Source organism: Ranitomeya variabilis, chromosome 3 (genome assembly GCF_051348905.1).
Source record: "Ranitomeya variabilis isolate aRanVar5 chromosome 3, aRanVar5.hap1, whole genome shotgun sequence".
NCBI classification, from domain to species: Eukaryota; Metazoa; Chordata; class Amphibia; order Anura; family Dendrobatidae; genus Ranitomeya; species Ranitomeya variabilis.
In genome coordinates this window covers 541173060-541191551 of record NC_135234.1, presented here as the reverse complement: position 1 = coordinate 541191551, position 18492 = coordinate 541173060, and the positions used below count along the sequence as shown (strand labels likewise).

The 18492-nt window shown below is 41.5% G+C and overlaps 1 protein-coding gene across 4 annotated transcripts in view; it reads left to right on the top strand.

Moving 5' to 3' along the window:
- NALCN (sodium leak channel, non-selective) overlaps positions 1-18492 on the top strand; it is a 930735-nt gene that overhangs the window by 368096 nt on the left and 544147 nt on the right. For all 4 annotated transcript variants that reach the window (XM_077297076.1, XM_077297075.1, XM_077297074.1 and 1 more), the window contains 3 exons: positions 1317-1459; positions 1563-1667; positions 12518-12604. In XM_077297076.1, the coding sequence (XP_077153191.1) occupies positions 1317-1459; positions 1563-1667; positions 12518-12604 (335 nt within the window). The remainder of the gene's footprint in view (positions 1-1316; positions 1460-1562; positions 1668-12517; positions 12605-18492) is intronic.

Here is an 18492-nt window from a genome sequence, read left to right as displayed (position 1 = left end):
AGTAGGCAAAATTAAATCAATGCGGTCAGAGACAGTGATACAGAAGATTAATTCAAAATGGGGATTTTCCTTTGCTTTATTTTGTTGCACAAATTAAATGTTTAAACTTTACATTCAGGCACAAAACGCAAATTTCCTGCTATGTTGATCCTTGACTAAACATCAGCTTTAATGACTATACATCAGCTTTTATAACTATACTGGTGGTATACTACCAGCCATTTGAAATAGAAGCACAAATAATGTATGGTACCTTTCACCAACCCCCTGGCCAATTCATTAAGTTGTCTTTATGCCAGAATTCTGGTGTAAAACACCATTAAAGCTCACAAAATATTTGGGCAATGCCAAAGCTGTGCAAAAATTGTACAACTTTTGACATTTTCACATTAGTAACAGTTAGCCTTGTCTAAGTGTGCGAAACATGGGAATTCTTGAAAATTTACGCCACTTTAGTGGCATAAATTGTGCCAGAAAAGTACTTCAGTCTAACTAGAGTATTTCTCTGGCAAAGACGCATGTCACTTGTAAGATAGACCTAATTCATTAAAAGGCGAGTGCCTCCTAACGAATTAGATGCATCTTACTACTATATGTCCTATCATTAAGACTGGCGTGTACAATTCTGGTCTTAATGAATTGCCAGCCAAATGTGCAACTGGACGACTTATTAAAAGTTCTTTGCAAACTATACTTTGCTATGGATACCATAGTTTCCACATAACTCACAGAGCTTTTGCTAGATGAAATATATACCTCCTGGAACCTATTATACATATGACAGGAGTCATAGGGAAATATAGAAAACCCCGAACCCTTGTTCTGTCACTCGGACAGCATATCTTGTCATTAGTACCGTGCTCACTCTCATCTTCTTTACCAACACCCCAGAAGCTCCACAGCTTCCTCAACTATGCGGTATAAGAAAAAATGACACACAAGAGATTCACATTGAATCTTTGCTTTTGCATTTCTTACTTGAAGAGCACCTGTCATCTATAATTATTTTTTATTTTCTTTCTGCACATAGAAATTATTAAAATAATCTAAACTTTAGCATTATCATGCAGCTTGTCATTTAAGCAGTAATTATTCCCCATTTTCTTCTATTCATCCAGGATTTCAGTACAATTATGAATGTAAATCATCCTTGCCCATTGTTGTCTGTCATATATGTTGGATAGACGTTGAATGCATTATCCAGACTGTGAGTCATGCTGCATGATGGAGTTTCTGTGAAAGGAATATTATCAGTGCATTGTATCCAAGGATACCACGGCTGCATAGTTTGTTAAAGACCTGTTTCTCTCTGGCAGGAACCAGCATCTTTACCGTATATGAAGCTGCCTCTCAGGAAGGGTGGGTTTTCCTTATGTACAGAGCAATTGACAGTTTCCCCAGATGGCGCTCCTATTTCTACTTCATTACCCTAATTTTCTTCCTTGCTTGGCTTGTTAAGGTATTGTATAATTTATAGGCTGGAATGTATTCATCACGTCTGTTAATATTAAGCAAATGGATGTTCTCTTCTTATTAACATTGATAACTTTGTTTTTCTTTAGAACGTGTTTATTGCTGTGATTATTGAGACCTTTGCTGAAATTAGAGTGCAATTTCAACAGATGTGGGGTTCACGAAGCAGCACCACGTCAACTGCTACCACCACGGTAAACTGATTTCATTAGAGCGTTATCTAACGTATCATGAAATTCTAGTTCATGTTACACTGTCATCATGTGCGACGGGACACAGGCCAAAGTGACGCTGATCCTTTTGCGCTACATTAGAACATCTTCTACATACCCTTTGTTTCCAGGGCTATTAAAGTGATGCATTATGTTAGAGCCATTTTACAAATGGAAGCATTTCCATTAAAATCTACAGGTTGACAATAAATTATAAGTTCTCACTATTTACTCCCAATAGCTGTCAGCAGACTGCAGGTTTGTTTTGGGCTACCTGTATGTTTCCAATGCACCACCTCCGGAACACACTGCATATACTGAATTCACCTATGCCAAAATTCAAATTGGCAAAATGAAGCAAATGCAAATTTTACATGGAAAATTGATTCAAAACCAAGTTTGTTTATAATAAATATATAATGTAAAAAGTTTATAAAATGTAAAAGCTGAAAGCTCATCTGTCCTGCTGTACCCGCAGCCTGCTGTCACTTAGGCGATGCACAACGTGACATCACGACGTGCTCTGTGACGGCACAGCACAAAGTAACATTAGAGGTCCAGTCGACCTGGAAGACATGTACTGAATTGAATAGACCAAAAAAGATGTGCATAATGGGGGAAAGGGAGCAGTACAAAGGAGCAGATGGAGGGCTGCATAGACAATGGGACAGGTGAATTGTCAAGTGAGTACTGTTATATTTTTTTAACCATTTGAGTGTCCTTCATGCTGAGAAAATTGTAAAGAATCTACATTCTGGAGAATACAAATTGTTGTAAGTTTTTAAGACAATTCAATTTCACTCATAAATTCACTGATCTCTACTGCTGACATCTTCTCCAGAATAGGAATAGGAAATAGAGGTCCCGTAAACCAGTTTCCCATTGCTGCCACTGACAAAAGTATATTTTGGAATGATAGCATTGAATCAGATTATTTGCTTTATATGCAGTTGTTTAAAATAATACTCAGATTTGGTTCAGTCTGAAACAATACATTAGTGCTGAAACAAATTCATCATGAGCAGTGCAGCCTAAACTAAACAAAAATATAGTGTTCTCTGAGACAGACTCATAAAAAGTGTCTAAAAGAGAAACCGATCACGGCAAAACTTTTATATTTCAAGAGTAAAATACAAAATCAAAGCTGCACTGTGATATTGTTGCACTGTGTGCACTGCAAAAAAAACTTTTTACTTTTACTTTTAAAATGCAGCCTGTAGAGTAACCTTGTACGAAAATTGGACCTGTAAAGATGGCCTACATTCTGCAGTTCACCACTTCTGCTTCTGGTGATCACATTTAAAGGGAACCTGTCACCCCCAAAATCGCAGGTGACGTAAGCCCACCGGCATCAGGGGCTTATCTACAGCATTCTGGAATGCTGTAGATAAGCCCCCGATGTATCCTAAAAGATTAGAAAAAGACATTAGATTATACTCACCCAGGGGCGTTCCCGCTGCTGGTCCGGGTCCGGCGCCTCCCATCTTCATCAGATGACGTCCTCTTCTGGTCTTCACGCTGCGGCTCCTGCGCAGGCGTACTTTGTCTGCCCTGTTGAGGGCAGCTCAAAGTACTGCAGTGTGCAGGTGCTGGGCCTCTCTGACCTTTCCCGGCGCCTGCGCACTGCAGTACTTTGCTCTGCCCTCAACAGGGCAGACAAAGTACGCCTGCGCAGGAGCCGCAGCGTGAAGACCAGAAGAGGACGTCATCTGATGAAGATGGGAGGCGCCGGACCCGGACCAGCAGCGGGAACGCCCCTGGGTGAGTATAATCTAACATCTTTTTCTAATCTTTTAGGATACATTGTGGGCTTATCTACAGCATTCCAGAATGCTGTAGATAAGCCCCTGATGCCAGTGGGCTAACCTCATCTGCAATTTTGGGGGTGACAGGTTCCCTTTAACACTGATTTGCTTTTTACACTTTTTTTTTGCAAAGTTGTAGAGAGAAGAATTAAAAGTAGATAAGTCAATAGACCTAATTATAGGTAACAAAACCAAATTGAAGACTAGAAAGTGCAATAATAAAGTTATGTATATACTGGTGAGAACATTGTACTGTACAGTGAAAACCGCAGTATCACAGGGGTCGAGTGGAATGTATGAGCTTAGAAATAAGGTTAGTATTGACCAGACAGCAGATGCACTCACAATGTGAAAACAAAAGCTATGGCCCTTTAATGTGTGATGCTGAGTCACTTCTCATGGACAAATCGTGAGTCGGGATAGTCAAGGAGTCCGAGGTCAATAGCTGGGAGAGTATGTCATAAACAGAGAGCAGAGACAGAGGTGTAATCAGGTAATGGTCCAAGGTCAGAATACCAGGAAGATAGCGGATTCAAGCAAAATGCGTAGTCAATAGAAAAGTTTAGGGTAAGACAACAAAGTATCAGAAAGTCAGAATGCTGAGAACAAGGCACAGAAGAACAAGCCACACAGGTGAAATCTACTACTAGCAGCTATCTGGGCCAGACAGCTCAGTTAAGTAGCTAATTAATCACTGGAACAACGAACACCTGAAGGGAGCTCAGCATCTCCCAGACTCAGATTGGATGGAGAAGCTTTCAGTCACTGCACAGACAGCTCAACACGCCCCTGCACCAGACTAGGTGACTGATCTGTCAATCACTGAGTCCTAAGACACACTGAGGGGTGAAATCGTTACACAATAACATTAGAAGTGGAAAAACAGGGTGCGTCAAAAATAACCAAAACATTTATACAAACTGGACCTTATAGAGAAGTTTTTACCCTGCTAAATATCTGGTTGGACAAAGAATGTATATTTTGAATATGTGGTGCACATAATAAATCATGAGCTGACAAATTTGCAAAAACATATTTTATATTGATAAGGAACCCATTTATTCTGGTTTGCAATTTAAGTAAGATCAATGGTAATCATATGTCAGGGATGCACAACTGGCTGCTTGGGATTTATAAGGTTGCCCTCTGGTATTTTAACTTAATTTGATCAGGGTCATAGAATATCTTAAGTGTTTATAGATGCACAATTGTGTTCTTTTATTTCTACTTTAAAGGAAGAGATACACCTAATAAAAAGTTACACAAAAAATTATATACCCCTCATAAAAAGATATACAAAAAAAGATATACACCTCATGTCAGAAAGCAACCAGGCAACCCCCACATGTACTTATGCTGGCTAACAGATGTAAATCATTCAGCTGCAGCAAGAAAAACTAAATCTCCGAGCACTAAAAAATACTCGGAGGACTCCCGAACATGCTCGAGAAATCTCGAGTAACGAGTATATTTGCTCATCATTATTCCTGAGTGATTAATTACTCCAAAAGACACTTAATTAGTAAATTGAGTCCACCTGTGTGTAATTCATTCTTAGGCTACATTCATACGTTCAGTATTTTACATCAGTATTTGTAAGCCAAAACCAGGAGTGGAACAATCAGAAGAGAAGGTAGAATAGAAACACATCACCACTTCTGTATTTTTCACCCACTCCTGGTGTTGCCTTACAAATGCTGATTTAAAATCCTGTGATTTGTGAATGTGCACTTAGTCATAAACTTCACAAATTTGGACTTTATGGAAGAGTGGAAAGAAGAAAGCCATTTTTGAAAGCAAGACATAAGAATTTCTGTTTAGAGTGTGCAAAAAGCCATGTAGATGACACAGGAAAAAAAAAGTGCTCTGGTGAGATGAGACCAAAGTAGAACATTTTGGGCTAAATGCAAAATGCTAGGTAAAATAAAACATTGCACATCACCCTGAAAACACCATCACCACTGTCAAACATGGTGGTGACAGTATCATGCTATGGGAGTGCTTTTCTTCAGCAGGGACATGCAAAGCTGTTCAGAGTTGATGGGAAGAGGATGGATGGAGCCAAATACAGGACAATCCTGGAGGAAAACTTGTTGAGGCTGTAAAATACTTGAGAGTGATGCATAGGTTCACCTTCTAGCTGGAGAACCATCCAAAACATACTGCCAGAGCTACAATGGAATGGTTTTACATCAAAGCATATTCGTGTGTTTGAATGGCCCATTCACAGTCCAGACCCAAATCCCATTGAGAATCTGTGGCAAGACTTCCAATCTCACTGAGCTAGAGCTAGTTTGCAAAGCAGAGCAGACAAAAATGCCAGCCTCTAGATGTGAAAAGCTAATAGAGGCATACCCTACAAAATTTGCAGCTGTAATTCCAGTGAAATGTGGTCCTACAAAGTATTGACTCAGGCAGGCTGAATACAAATGCACATCCCAATTTTTTAAATTTATATATTTAAAATAACTAGAAAACAATGTATCATGTCCTTCACAGTTCACAAATACTTGCTACTTTTTATTGGTATATCAAAAAATCCCCCCAAAAACCTTTAAGTTTGTGAGTGTAATGTGAAAAAAATGTGGAAAAGTTCACAGGGTATGTATACTTATATAAAGCATTGGTTAATTATAATGTGATGGAGCAGCTGCCTAAAGAGATGATTATACTAGTTATAATCAGTAATAAGAATTATTTACACTATCTGTATATAATTTGAGGCGCTTGGATACATGTTTGCTGAAGTAGAAAATGATTGAAATGCACTCTGAGCATATTATTTAAATAACATGATTACAGAAGAGAAGCCTGGGATTTGGTAAATTTGTGATAATAGTGCGAATAAAGGCTTTGAAGTCCAGAGCCAAGCATATTTCTAAGGATCTGTCTTTTAAATTATACCACATCAAGGGGAAAAATTTCCAGTATATTATAGGCCCAAATAAATACTGAAATATAAGTGTAATAACCCCATTAATCTATGGAATGATGACTAGAATACAAGCTATGCCAAGCATTCGGTAAAGTGACAGTCGCTCGTCAAGTAGTTATGCAGAACATACATTTTTTTTAAGTCGAAATGACCATTGAAGGGGTTGACTCATGTTTTAGAAGGGCACCCTCCTTATTAGTGAGAGCGGACAATTGCTGCAAGGGGGGGGCATGACTAATTACAACTTCACTTAATTTCAATCAGCAGCACTTTGGGCCGGCCTTAGTCGGAAACTGTGTTGCATTAAAGCAAACTGTTCAAGTATTCCATTTGAAATAAAAAAGGTTGGTAACAGGTATATTATAGGCTATTGTAGTATGCTGTTTGTTGAATGTATCAGTCTTTATCGGTTACGTTACTCTGTTCGGACTTTTGCAATGAAAGCTCTTGCACACATTTTGTCTAAAATTCATTTAATGGGATGAGAGAAATAGAGTTTTCAGTCAAAAACAATGGACAACCACACCAGGACCCCATTAGACCCCTTTTTCAAAAAAAGAGGTCCTTTGGACGCATTTGGAATCAATTGTGCAGCTAGTTATAAGCTAAATCCACAACACAAAAGTAAAAAAAAACACCATTAAGGGATTTCTGAGGAGATTGGATATAAAGCTGTGTTAACATTTGCGTTGTGAACCTATGTCTGAGGTTCCATCAAACATACCAATATTTTTGACAGGAAATGGATAACAACAAGTCACCTTGGAAGATAAACATACATCTATTGTGTCATTCCTTCCTTCATCTTAAGAGTTTGTGCTGAATTCTAATGCTAGAGCCTCTGGACACACAGCATTCGGGAAGTGATACATACTGTATATATGCTTAGTCTTATGTTTCAGGATCACTATCAAGGAAAACTAAAAGATCCTTGCAAGACATGGACTGGGTGAAATGCTTTTTGCAACATGTCAGAGTTTGTTACCACGACATTTGCTTAAGGTCAAATGATCTAAAACAGTGTCCCTTGTGGTCCTATGTGTCAATCTAGTTTTACATCAATGAGCTGACTTATTGTAAAGCTGATGGCTATGCTAATGCTAGATTTAAGGCATAACTCTTTTGCTGTAACTATAGAGGGTCACCATCACATCATCAAATATTTACTAATGAGTTTGCACTTGTTACAAAGTAATGTTTGTGGATCAGACAAATAACATGAAGGAATAAATAAAGTTGATCATTCTAAAACATATAAGCTGAAAGATAAACTTGGTGTTACGCGTTATTGCGACAGAGAGAGGCCAAAAACAGTGTTGTCTGGTTTCACGCACTCCTGCATTGGTAGAAGTACTTCACCATTGTATTAAACAGTGCAGAGTTTTTCCTTGCTAACAGTACAAGGGTTAATCTGTTCAGTTAAAGCTCCTGGAGATTTCCTACTTGGATTGTCTCAGCTGTTCAGTGTTGGCCACTCCCTGCTGCTATATATGCTCGACACTTGGTTATTGCCAGTGTTAGTTCTTACTGCCTGGTTCTGGAGTTGGAGATGTAGTTGGTATTTGCTGATTGTTCAGGAGATTGTTTCTTGGAGTTTTGTCTGTATGCACATCCTCATTCTCTCCTATTTAGTTTCTTCTCTTAACTCCCCTGTGTTCCACTCTGTTATTTGTTGTGTGTATTTTTTATGGTTGGTATTTTAATTTATCCCTGTCAATCTTTCCTTATTTGTTTGGCCAGTGTGTTCCTATACACTTCAGTTTCCCACTAACCTGGGTGGGGAGGATCAGGGTAGAACCCGGCATCTCCACCTTCAGGAGTAATCCAGGGAACTGGGATAGACCAGGGCACTCCTACTTCTAGGGAGCTGGTAAGGGCCCAAAGTCTCAATATTTTTGTGACAAACTATATTATTTACAAATTGGCAAAGGTAAAAAATGTCTAAATAAAGATTCTCAAATATAAAAAATAACTTGTATTGGTTCTTTTAATATACATGGACTTAAAGTGCTCTATTAAAACTAAATTTTCTGTGGTAGCCAATATTATATAAATCTTTTCCCATACTTTAAGAGATATAGATAATTTGACTATTTATTCCAACTAATCGATATAGTAGTCATTAATGAGAGTTCATAGATAAATATTGAGGAGACAAGTGACCGTAAATCCTTTTGAATTATGATATTGACACCTTCATAAGTTTCCAAGGTTATAGAGAGTGTGGTTTCACATAAACTGATATACTGAATTAATTGCTTGTGTATCACTCCCACATTACCACCTATCTACTTTGTACTCTGATAATCTCCCTTCCCAGGATATAATTCCTATCAGAAGCTGTACTAATTACCTCCACTATTCTATGAGAATGATTCCTGTATAAGCTACTGTAATATATCTCACTGTTGTCCATATCGGGACTATATGTATAATCTGTCTTTTCAAAGTGTGGCTGCGGACTACACTTTATTTCTTAGTATCCATTGACCAGCACATTAATGCTTATAAAGCAAAAAAACAGCTCCCTCCCCTTCGTGACGCACAGCATATTCGTTGCCAGCAATGAGTCCAGATCTAAATCCCATTGAACACCTGTATATAGATCTTAAAACTGCTTTTAGTAGAAGGTATCCTTCAAGTATGAGAGACCAGGGGCATTTTGTAAAAGAAGAGTGGTCCAAAATTCCAGTTGAGAGATGTAATAAACTTGTTGATGGTTATAGGAAGCGATTGATTGCAGTTATTTATTCCAAAGGGTGTGCGACCAAATATTAAGTTGAGGGTGCCAACAATTTTGTCCCACCCAGTTTGGGGGTTTTGATTGAAACTATGTCCAATGTGCCTTTTTTTCCCTGTTTTTTTGTGATGCTCTAATACACGGAAAGGAAATAAACATGAATATAACAAAACATGTAATTATAATAATTTTCTGGGAGAAATACCGTATATACTCGAGTATAAGCTGAGATTTTCAGCCCAAATTTTTGGGCTGAAAGTGCCCCTCTCGGCTTATATTCGAGTCACGGTCGGCGGGTGAGGGGGAGAGGGCGCTGAGGCATACTTACCTGCTTCCGGGGCTCCTGGCGCGGTCCCTGCCCGTCCCACGGTCTCCGGGTGCCGCAGCTCTTCCCCTGAGCGGTCACGTGGGACCGCTCATTAGAGAAATGAATAGGCGGCTCCACCTCCCATAGGGGCGGAGCCGCCTATTCATTTCTCTAATCAGCGGTGCCGGTGACCGCTGATAGAGGAAGAGGCTGCGGCACCGAAGACCAGCTGTCCGGGGGAAGGAGCGGGACGCCGGGAGCAGGTAAGTATGTCATATTCACCTGTCCGCGTTCCACACGCCGGGCGCCGCTCCGTCTTCCCAGCGTCTCTCTCTCCGCACTGACTGTTCAGGTCAGAGGGCGCGATGACGCATATAGTGTGCGCGCCGCCCTCTGCCTGATCAGTCAGTGCGGAGAGACGCCGGGACGGGACGCTGAGGAGCTGCAAGCAAGAGAGGTGAGTATGTCGTTTATTATTTTTATTGCAGCAGCAGCAGCTTTCTATGGCACATCTATGGGGCAACGGTGCAGAGCACTATATGGCACAGCTATGGGGCAATAAGGAGCGGTGCAGAGCACTATATGGCACAGCTATGGGGCAATAAGGAGCGGTGCAGAGCACTATATGGCACAGCTATGGGGCAATAATGAACGGTGCAGAGCACTATATGGCACAGCTATGGGGCAATAAGGAACGGTGCAGAGCACTATATGGCACAGCTATGGGGCAATTCTGAACGGTGCAGAGCACTATATGGCACAGCTATGGGGCAATTCTGAACGGTGCAGAGCACTATATGGCACAGCTATGGGGCAATAATGAACGGTGCAGAGCACTATATGGCACAGCTATGGGGCAATAAGGAACGGTGCAGAGCACTATATGGCACAGCTATGGGGCAATAAGGAGCGGTGCAGAGCACTATATGGCACAGCTATGGGGCAATAAGGAGCGGTGCAGAGCACTATATGGCACAGCTATGGGGCAATAATAATTGGTGCAGAGCACTATATGGCACATCTATGGGGCAATTCTGAACGGTGCAGAGCACTATATGGCACAGCTATGGGGCAATAATGAACGGTGCAGAGCACTCTATGGCACAGCTATGGGGCAATAATGAACGGTGCAGAGCACTATATGGTACATCTATGGGGAAATAATGAACGGCGCAGAGCACTATATGGCACAGCTATGGGGCAATAATGAGCAGTGCAGAGCACTATATGGCAAAGCTATGGGAACGGCGCAGAGCACTATATGGCACAGCTATGGGGAAATAATGAACGGTGCAGAGCACTATATGGCACAGCTATGGGGAAATAATGAACGGTGCAGAGCACTATATGGCACAGCTATGGGGAAATAATGAACGGTGCAGAGCACTATATGGCACAGCTATGGGGAAATAATGAACGGTGCAGAGCACTATATGGCACAGCTTTCTATGGTACAGCTATGGGGCAATAATGAACGGTGCAGAGCACTATATGGCACAGCTTTCTATGGTACAGCTATGGGGCAATAATGAATGGTGCAGAGCACTATATGGCACAGCTATGGGGCCATAATGAACGGTATGGAGCATCTATTTTTATTTTTGAAATTCACCGTAGCTGCTGCATTTTCCACCCTAGGCTTATACTCGAGTCAATAAGTTTTCCCAGTTTTTTGTGGCAAAATTAGGGGGGTCGGCTTATACTCGGGTCGGCTTATACTCGAGTATATACGGTACTTTATATTCTGGAACAATTTCAACAGTGCCAACACTTTCGGCTATGGCTGTATATTATTATGAGGCAAAATTGTTACCACTAAGCATAACTATAAATAATGCAATGAGAGCACATGTGGTTACTGTTGTTTTGTCTTCTACGTTTCACTGCATATATGAATCAGCTCAATGGTTCTTGTAAATTACTCATCCTCCCACTGATCATTTATTCAGACCTAGATTAATTCAACTCTTGCCAGTGTCACTTGTCTTTCCTTTCAGATCATTTAACTTTCTGCCCAGCGGTCCATGCTGTTATTCCTAAAAATATCTACAGTATATATTCACCAAACCACAGGCAGTTGTACTCCATCTTCATACAAATGACCATGTTTGCCATTTTTTTTACTTCGGGTTTATTACTCTCAGTTGAACTTTATATTTAACTTGACTCCAATCCAAGTTCCAGTCTGGAATTGGTTTAATTTTTTTAACTCCAGGCAAAAGCTTAGCCTTTGTCCAGAGGGGAAGCTCCCTCTCCAAAAGTTTGACTGATTCAAGGATGGACCAAACCATCAGTGACAAATGATCAACTAATAGATTCTGGTTCTTTCTTAATCTTGTACAGAAGAGGTCAAATGCACGTGAAGCCTACTGGGCTCAGTCATTTACTGATAGAGCCTATTTCTCGTGATCGGTCCACACATAATATATTATATCTTACGGATGATGTGTCTCATGTTTGCAAAGATTCAATATAATAAATGTAGGTATATACACTGTATAACAGAGAAAAAAATAAAAATACAGCTTCATCATTTCAAATTTTATTCTAAAAAATTCAAGCACAGCTAAAAAAAGTAATCCATTTAGAGGATGGACACAGGAACGCCTTTCAAATGCACCCAATGCATTCTTTGCATTTTCATATACACTGTTTATACTGTTCTGTGTAGATAGAGGATGGACCCTCAGAATCATTTCTTTTCAATTCCAGGTTTTTCGCAGGCCAATCTTCCAGCCTGCCACAACAATCAGTCCATGTTCCACTTGAAACATTTTATAGGAAATATATCTACAAATGTTACTATATTTAAAATAGTAGTTGCCCTTATTCCAAAAACTAGGTTTAACTATTGTTGGTCCTCGGACCCTGCTTTCTTGTTTCTTATTATGTGTAATAGTAAATTTAAATGAATCAAGTGTATTTCTGACAGTAGTATTGAAACGAGTCTTAAATAAAAACATTTTAATTTACTCTTCTTTTAAATGTTTTTTACATCATTTAATATATGTCTATATTAAAAGAATTCTTTTTATTTCTCCTTAGATGTTTCATGAAGATGCTAGTGGTGGCTGGCAACTAGTGGCTGTTGATGTGAATAAGCCACAGGGAAGAGCTCCGGCATGTCTGCAGGTAAGCTGTATATGATGTGCAATGACTGCAAATGACTTGTATACAGCACAATTAATGTGAAAATTAAAGTGAATGGCTAGTATCTTAATTATGGTTAAGTAACTGGTGGCTCAGTGGTTATCACTGCAGCATTACAGCATTGAGATCCTGGGTTCAGGTTCAAATCCAACCAAGGACAACATCTGCAAGGAGTTTGTATGTTCTCCCCATGTTTGTGTGGGTTTCCTCCGGGTTCTCCAGTTTCCTTCCATACTCCAAAAACATACTGATAGGGAATTTAGATTGTGAGCCCAAATGGGGACAGTGATGATGTCTGTAAAGCGCTGTGGAATTAATGGTGCTATTTAAGTGAGTAAAATAAATAAATAATAAATATTCTTGACCTGGCTTGTGTCCTATACTCTTACTTACACAGCTAGTTTATCCATACTTTCAGAAGGCTTTCTCCTCCAGCAAGCAGTTACTTTGAGAATGCAAACCAAGGTGTAAGTCCAGATTCCTGTATAGGGGCTAAAGGGTGAAGATCGCGGTTTCTCTTGAATCTGCTGGATGAAGTGGCTAACAAGAAGTCTGTCAAAAATAGTCCTTTTGGAGCTGATGACTCCAGACATATTTTACCTTTGTTCTCCTCTTCACATACAGTAACTGTCTCCAAGAGAATCTTCACCTGACACCTAGTACTGTAAAATTCTCTACAGTGTGTCATACTTTTTAGTTAAATACATTTATTGTAATTATTTTTATGCCCTACACTCATTCTGCATGGGTGCAGAACAATCGTATTTACAATCGACGGGTCCCCATACAGTTTTTGTCGGCCCATGTGAATGGGGATTTTAACGAGCGCCATTTTAATTACCGAATTATTTACTTTATAAGATGCTCCGGATTATAAGACGCACCCCAAATTTTGAGGAGGTCATTTTTTTTTTAATAAAATGGTGCTTCTTATAATCTATGTGTCTTATTGCTTAGTGGAGGTGGTGGTTGCGGTGAAGCGGGGACCCAGGGTCGCTGCTGGAGGAGGCAGGAGTGGGGTGATGCTGCAGGTCACAGGCTGGAATGAAGGGGTGTCCAGCAGTGCTGCTGGTGTCTGGTGCTGCTGCCCGGTGCTCTGCAGGTGTTTCCGGTGCCAGGCGGCACTGCTGGGGTGTCCGGTGCTGCTGCCCAATGCTCTGCTAGTGTCTCCGGTGCTGCGGGTGCCTGGACAGTGCTGCCCGATGCTGCTGCGGTGGTCTCTGGTGCTGCCGGGGCTCTGCCAAAATTTTGTGAAAGGCCAGAGCCCCGGCAGTATCATGATTTCCTGTGCGGTGGACTCCGGCAAAATGCCCACCGGGGGAGTGGCGCATGCACAGATGGAGATCTCGGCACTGATTTCAGTGCTGAAATCTCATCTCCCGAGATCTCAGTGCCGAGATCTCCATCTGCTCATGCGCCGCCCCACCCGGCGGTCATTTTCTAGGAGTCCACTGCACAGGAAACCATGGGACTGCCGGGGTGGGCCCTGGCAGCACAAGAGACCGCCACAGTAGCATCAGGCAGCGCCAGCCGCGCACCCGCAGCACCGGAGGCACCCGCAGGGCACTGAGTAGCAGCGCCAGACACCCGCAGCACCGCTGGACACCCCTTTATCGCAGCTTGCAGACTGCAGCAACGGTACTGGTAAGGTTCATTCGCATCATAAGACTCACCCCCATTTCCCCCAAAAAAAAATTGGGGGGGGGAAGTGCGTCTTATAATCCGAAAAATATGGTATATACTGTTGAACATTACTCCTTTATGGACAAATATTTGTATAGCTAAATGCATCTTTTGAAGTTTGTTCGTTTTATAGCTTTGAGGCAGATTTCTCAGAACACTGACACTAAGAGAACTGTTCGCTCTTCTACTTCTCCAAAACATCTATCTTACCCGTGCAGGGCAGGAGAGAAGCTGCAAATCTCTAAATCTGCACAAAAGTGCTTGCAGGATGCGTTTTTTCTCCATAGACTAACATTGGCGACCCATTGCGACGCATTGACACACGTCGCAACCGTCGTGCGACGGTTGCGTCGTGTTGTGGCGGACCGTCGGCAGCAAAAAACGTTGCTTGCAATGTTTTTTGGTACGTCGGGAACGTCTTTTCCAATCGCGCATGCGCGGCCGGAACTCCGCCCCCTCCTCCCCGCACCTCACAATGGGGCAGCGGATGCGTGGAAAAACAGCATCCGCTGCACCCATTGTGCAGCGCAAACAACGCTAGCGTCGGTACGTCGGCCCGACGCTCTGCGACGGGCCGAGCACGACGCTAGTGTGAAAGTAGCCTTAGTGACAGAGCCAATTTGGTACTTAATGACCAAGCCAATTTTTACAATTCTGACCACTGTCACTTTATGTGGTTATAACTCTGGAACGCTTCAATGTATCCCAATGATTCTGAGACTGTTTTTCGTGACATATTGTACTTCATGTTAGCGGTAAAATTTCTTCGATATGACTTGCGTTTATTTATGAAAAAAAGCGAAATATGGCAAAAATTTTGAAAATTTTGCAATTTTCAAACTTTGAATTTTTATGCCCATAAATCAGAGCGATGTGTCACACAAAATACTTAGTAAATAACATTTCCCACATGTCTACTTTACATCAGCAAAATTTTGGAAACAACATTTTTTTGTTAGGAAGTTATAAGGGTTAAAAGATAACCAGCGATTTCTCATTTTTATAACACCATTTTTTTTTAGGGACCACATCACATTTGAAGTCACCTTGAGGCGTGTACATGACAGAAAATACCCAAAAGTAACACCATTCTAAAAACTGCACCCCTCAATGTGCTCAAAACCACATTCAAGAAGTTTATTAACCCTTTACGTGCTTCACAGGAACTGAAGCAATGTGGAAGAAAAAAATGAACATTTAAATTTTTTTCAGAAACATTTTACTATAGAACCAATTTTTTTTATTTTCACAAGTGTAAAAAGAGAAAATGAACCACAAAAGTTGTGCAATTTCTCCTGATAACGCCGATACCTGATATGTGGGGGTAAACCACTGTTCGGAAGGACTTGAGGGTAGGTAAGGATCTCTGCCTTTTTTGCTGTATTTTTGTATTTTTGGAGGATTTTCAAGTCCTCTTTTTGTGCTATTGCTGTTTAGAGTAGGACTCGTAAGCGTGAGGACCCATGAAGGGGGTTACGAGCTTACGTATTTTGGCCAAAATATTAACTAATACCTCACATTTTTATACATGTTTTTTGCACTTTTTTCAGGGTGCAGTTGGGCCCATTTTGTCTTGTAAACTTCACATGGGATGCATTTTGATAGCGCTGGGCAGCCCACCTGATCTAATAGAAGGGTGTAAATACTAGGCTGTTAACCTGGATGCTGTGCATTGCTATAGTGTGAACAGCACCACATACAAGTCTTTATTGTGCAATCATATACCAAGCAGCCACCCCCTCCATGAATTCTTAGGCTGTGAACGGTTGCCTCATCGGTGTTCTTGCATCTGTGTTACTGCCATCCTAACTATATGGGTCCACTGCATCCTGTTAGTGCATTGGTTTTAAGGTCTGGGCAGGTAAGAATCCCTGCCTTTTTTGCTATATTTTTGTATTTTTGGTGGATTTTCAAGTCCAACTCACTTTAGCCCAACTCTAAGACCTCTTTCACACTTCCGTCTTTTAGCTCCCGTCGAAATCCGTCGATTTTTGAAAAAACAGGATCCAGCAAATTTTTCTGCTGGATCCTGTTCTCTCCCATAGACTTGTATTAGCGACGGATTGTGCTGGATGGCCATCCGTTTTATCCGTCGTGCACTGATCCATCAGAAAATTGCTGTCCGTCGGGGGGAGAAAACATTCAGAGGAACGTTTTTCTGCAAGTCGGAAAGTCGCTCAGCCCTGGCTATAATGGAAGCCTATGGACGCAGGATCCGTCGCTGACTGTCAAAAGCAGAAATCCAGCGACGGGTTCTGTCTTTTGAAACTGGGCATGCGTGGAAGAATTTCCAGTCAGGGAAATTCTTGCTCACTCTCTCTCTTTTTACTATTGATGCTCTTGGCAGCTAGCGATCCCAGTAATGCATTGCGAAATGACCCGATGACGTCGCGGTCTCGCGAGACCGCGACGTCATCAGAGGTCATTGCACGCAAGGCATTACAGGGAACTCCAGCTGCCAAGAGCATCGCGAGCATCGGTAACGCTGCGCGGGACGCCGGAAGGTAAGAATATTGCGATTTTTTATTTTTTTATTATTTTTAACCTAGGTTGTGTTGTGTATGCGTTTTCTCAGCGGAAAACCACTGCGAAGACGCATACACAACAGGCGCACATAGCCTCGACGGGTCCGTCAGAAAAATGGGCCCAGTGCACCCGTTTTTACAATCTGCACAGGATCCGTCATTTCAACATTTTGACGGATCCTGTGCAGATTGTAAAAACGGAAGTGTGAAAGAAGCCTAACCCTAATGGAAAACTAGAAATAAATAGATATTTTTTATTATTATTTTTCCCTAACTAAGGGGGTGATAAAAGGGGGTTTTATTTACTATTTTTTTTTATTTTGATCACTGTGATAAGGTCTATCACAGTGATCAAAATGAACCATTGGGAAAAATGTCCTATTGTTGCCGGGTGCCGGCCTGTAGATCTCGGCGGGCACACTGCGCATGTGCCCGCCATTTTCTCCCGGAAGAAGACTCCGACGGCCCGGTGGACATCACAGGGGGACGGCAGAGACACCACAGGTACCGGGGGGGGTGATTGGGGGACCCCATTTCTCTCTCTTCTAATGTGTGATCACATCAGAGGAGAGAGAAATTAAATGGAAAATCACCCTTTTTTTTTGCGGTCGCCATTATAGCATTAATATCGGCGATCGCAACACTGGGGTCGGTAAAACTGACCCAAATCATGTTCTCTGGGGTCTCAGCTACCCCCGGCAATCGAGACTCCAGAGAAATTCTGATGCTGGTGGGCGCTATAACCATTAAAAAGAGGCGCTGTAGTTTAAGTACCCTTAACTGCCAAAGTTAAAGACATATCGGCGATCGTTAAAGGGTTAACTGTGCTGTGTGTGTTTTGTAGCTTAGCTGCAAGTGTGGTGATGTAGCTGAGCTGTAAAGTATGTTGATGTAGCTGAATTGTATTTGTGTGTTGGTGAGTTATGTATGTGCATGTAGGAAAGCTATTGTCTTGTCCTCCTGGGGGACCTGGGGTTAGAAAATCACTGCGTATTGTAAATCGCAGAAGTTCCATTTAGCCAATGTGTTTGTGTTTCATATTAAATGGATTTAGTTTGGTGCTGAAGAGGGTAATGGCCCTTTCTATGCCTTTTAGAAAACTGCAGTTCCATCTCTCAGCTGTTTCTAACCTGGTCATTTCATTTCCCCATAACATCTGGTCAGACTTTCTCTCCCTTGCTAGTGAAATCTTTGCTTCCTAGCTCCTTGGAGATGCTGTGCTGAATTGGAGATTGTTGTTGCTGCTGGAGATTGTTGCGTGCTGTTTTTTGGGTGTATGCTTTCTTCATTGTCCTATTCCCATTTGGTTGGTACATTCCTATTATTCCCTATATACCTCTTTACCTTTGGTGAGTGTTTTTGTATGTTTGTTGCTTTCTCTTATCCCTGTCTGTCTTACATGTTAATACACTAGCATTTCTGTCCCAGGCCTCCTGGGGGAGGAGGAAGGTACAGATTATGGAATAACAGCAGAACACTAAGGCTGATGGCCCAAAACGCCTCACCTTTAGAGGTACCTTTGGGAGCAGGGATAGTTAGGGTCCCAATCCTAGGGATGGTTCAGGGCACCTTTTCCTAATCACATACAGTCACGACATAACAGCTATATGTGTGTATATACAGCAGGGTTGTGTGTGCATGTACTATGTATGCAGCAGTGCT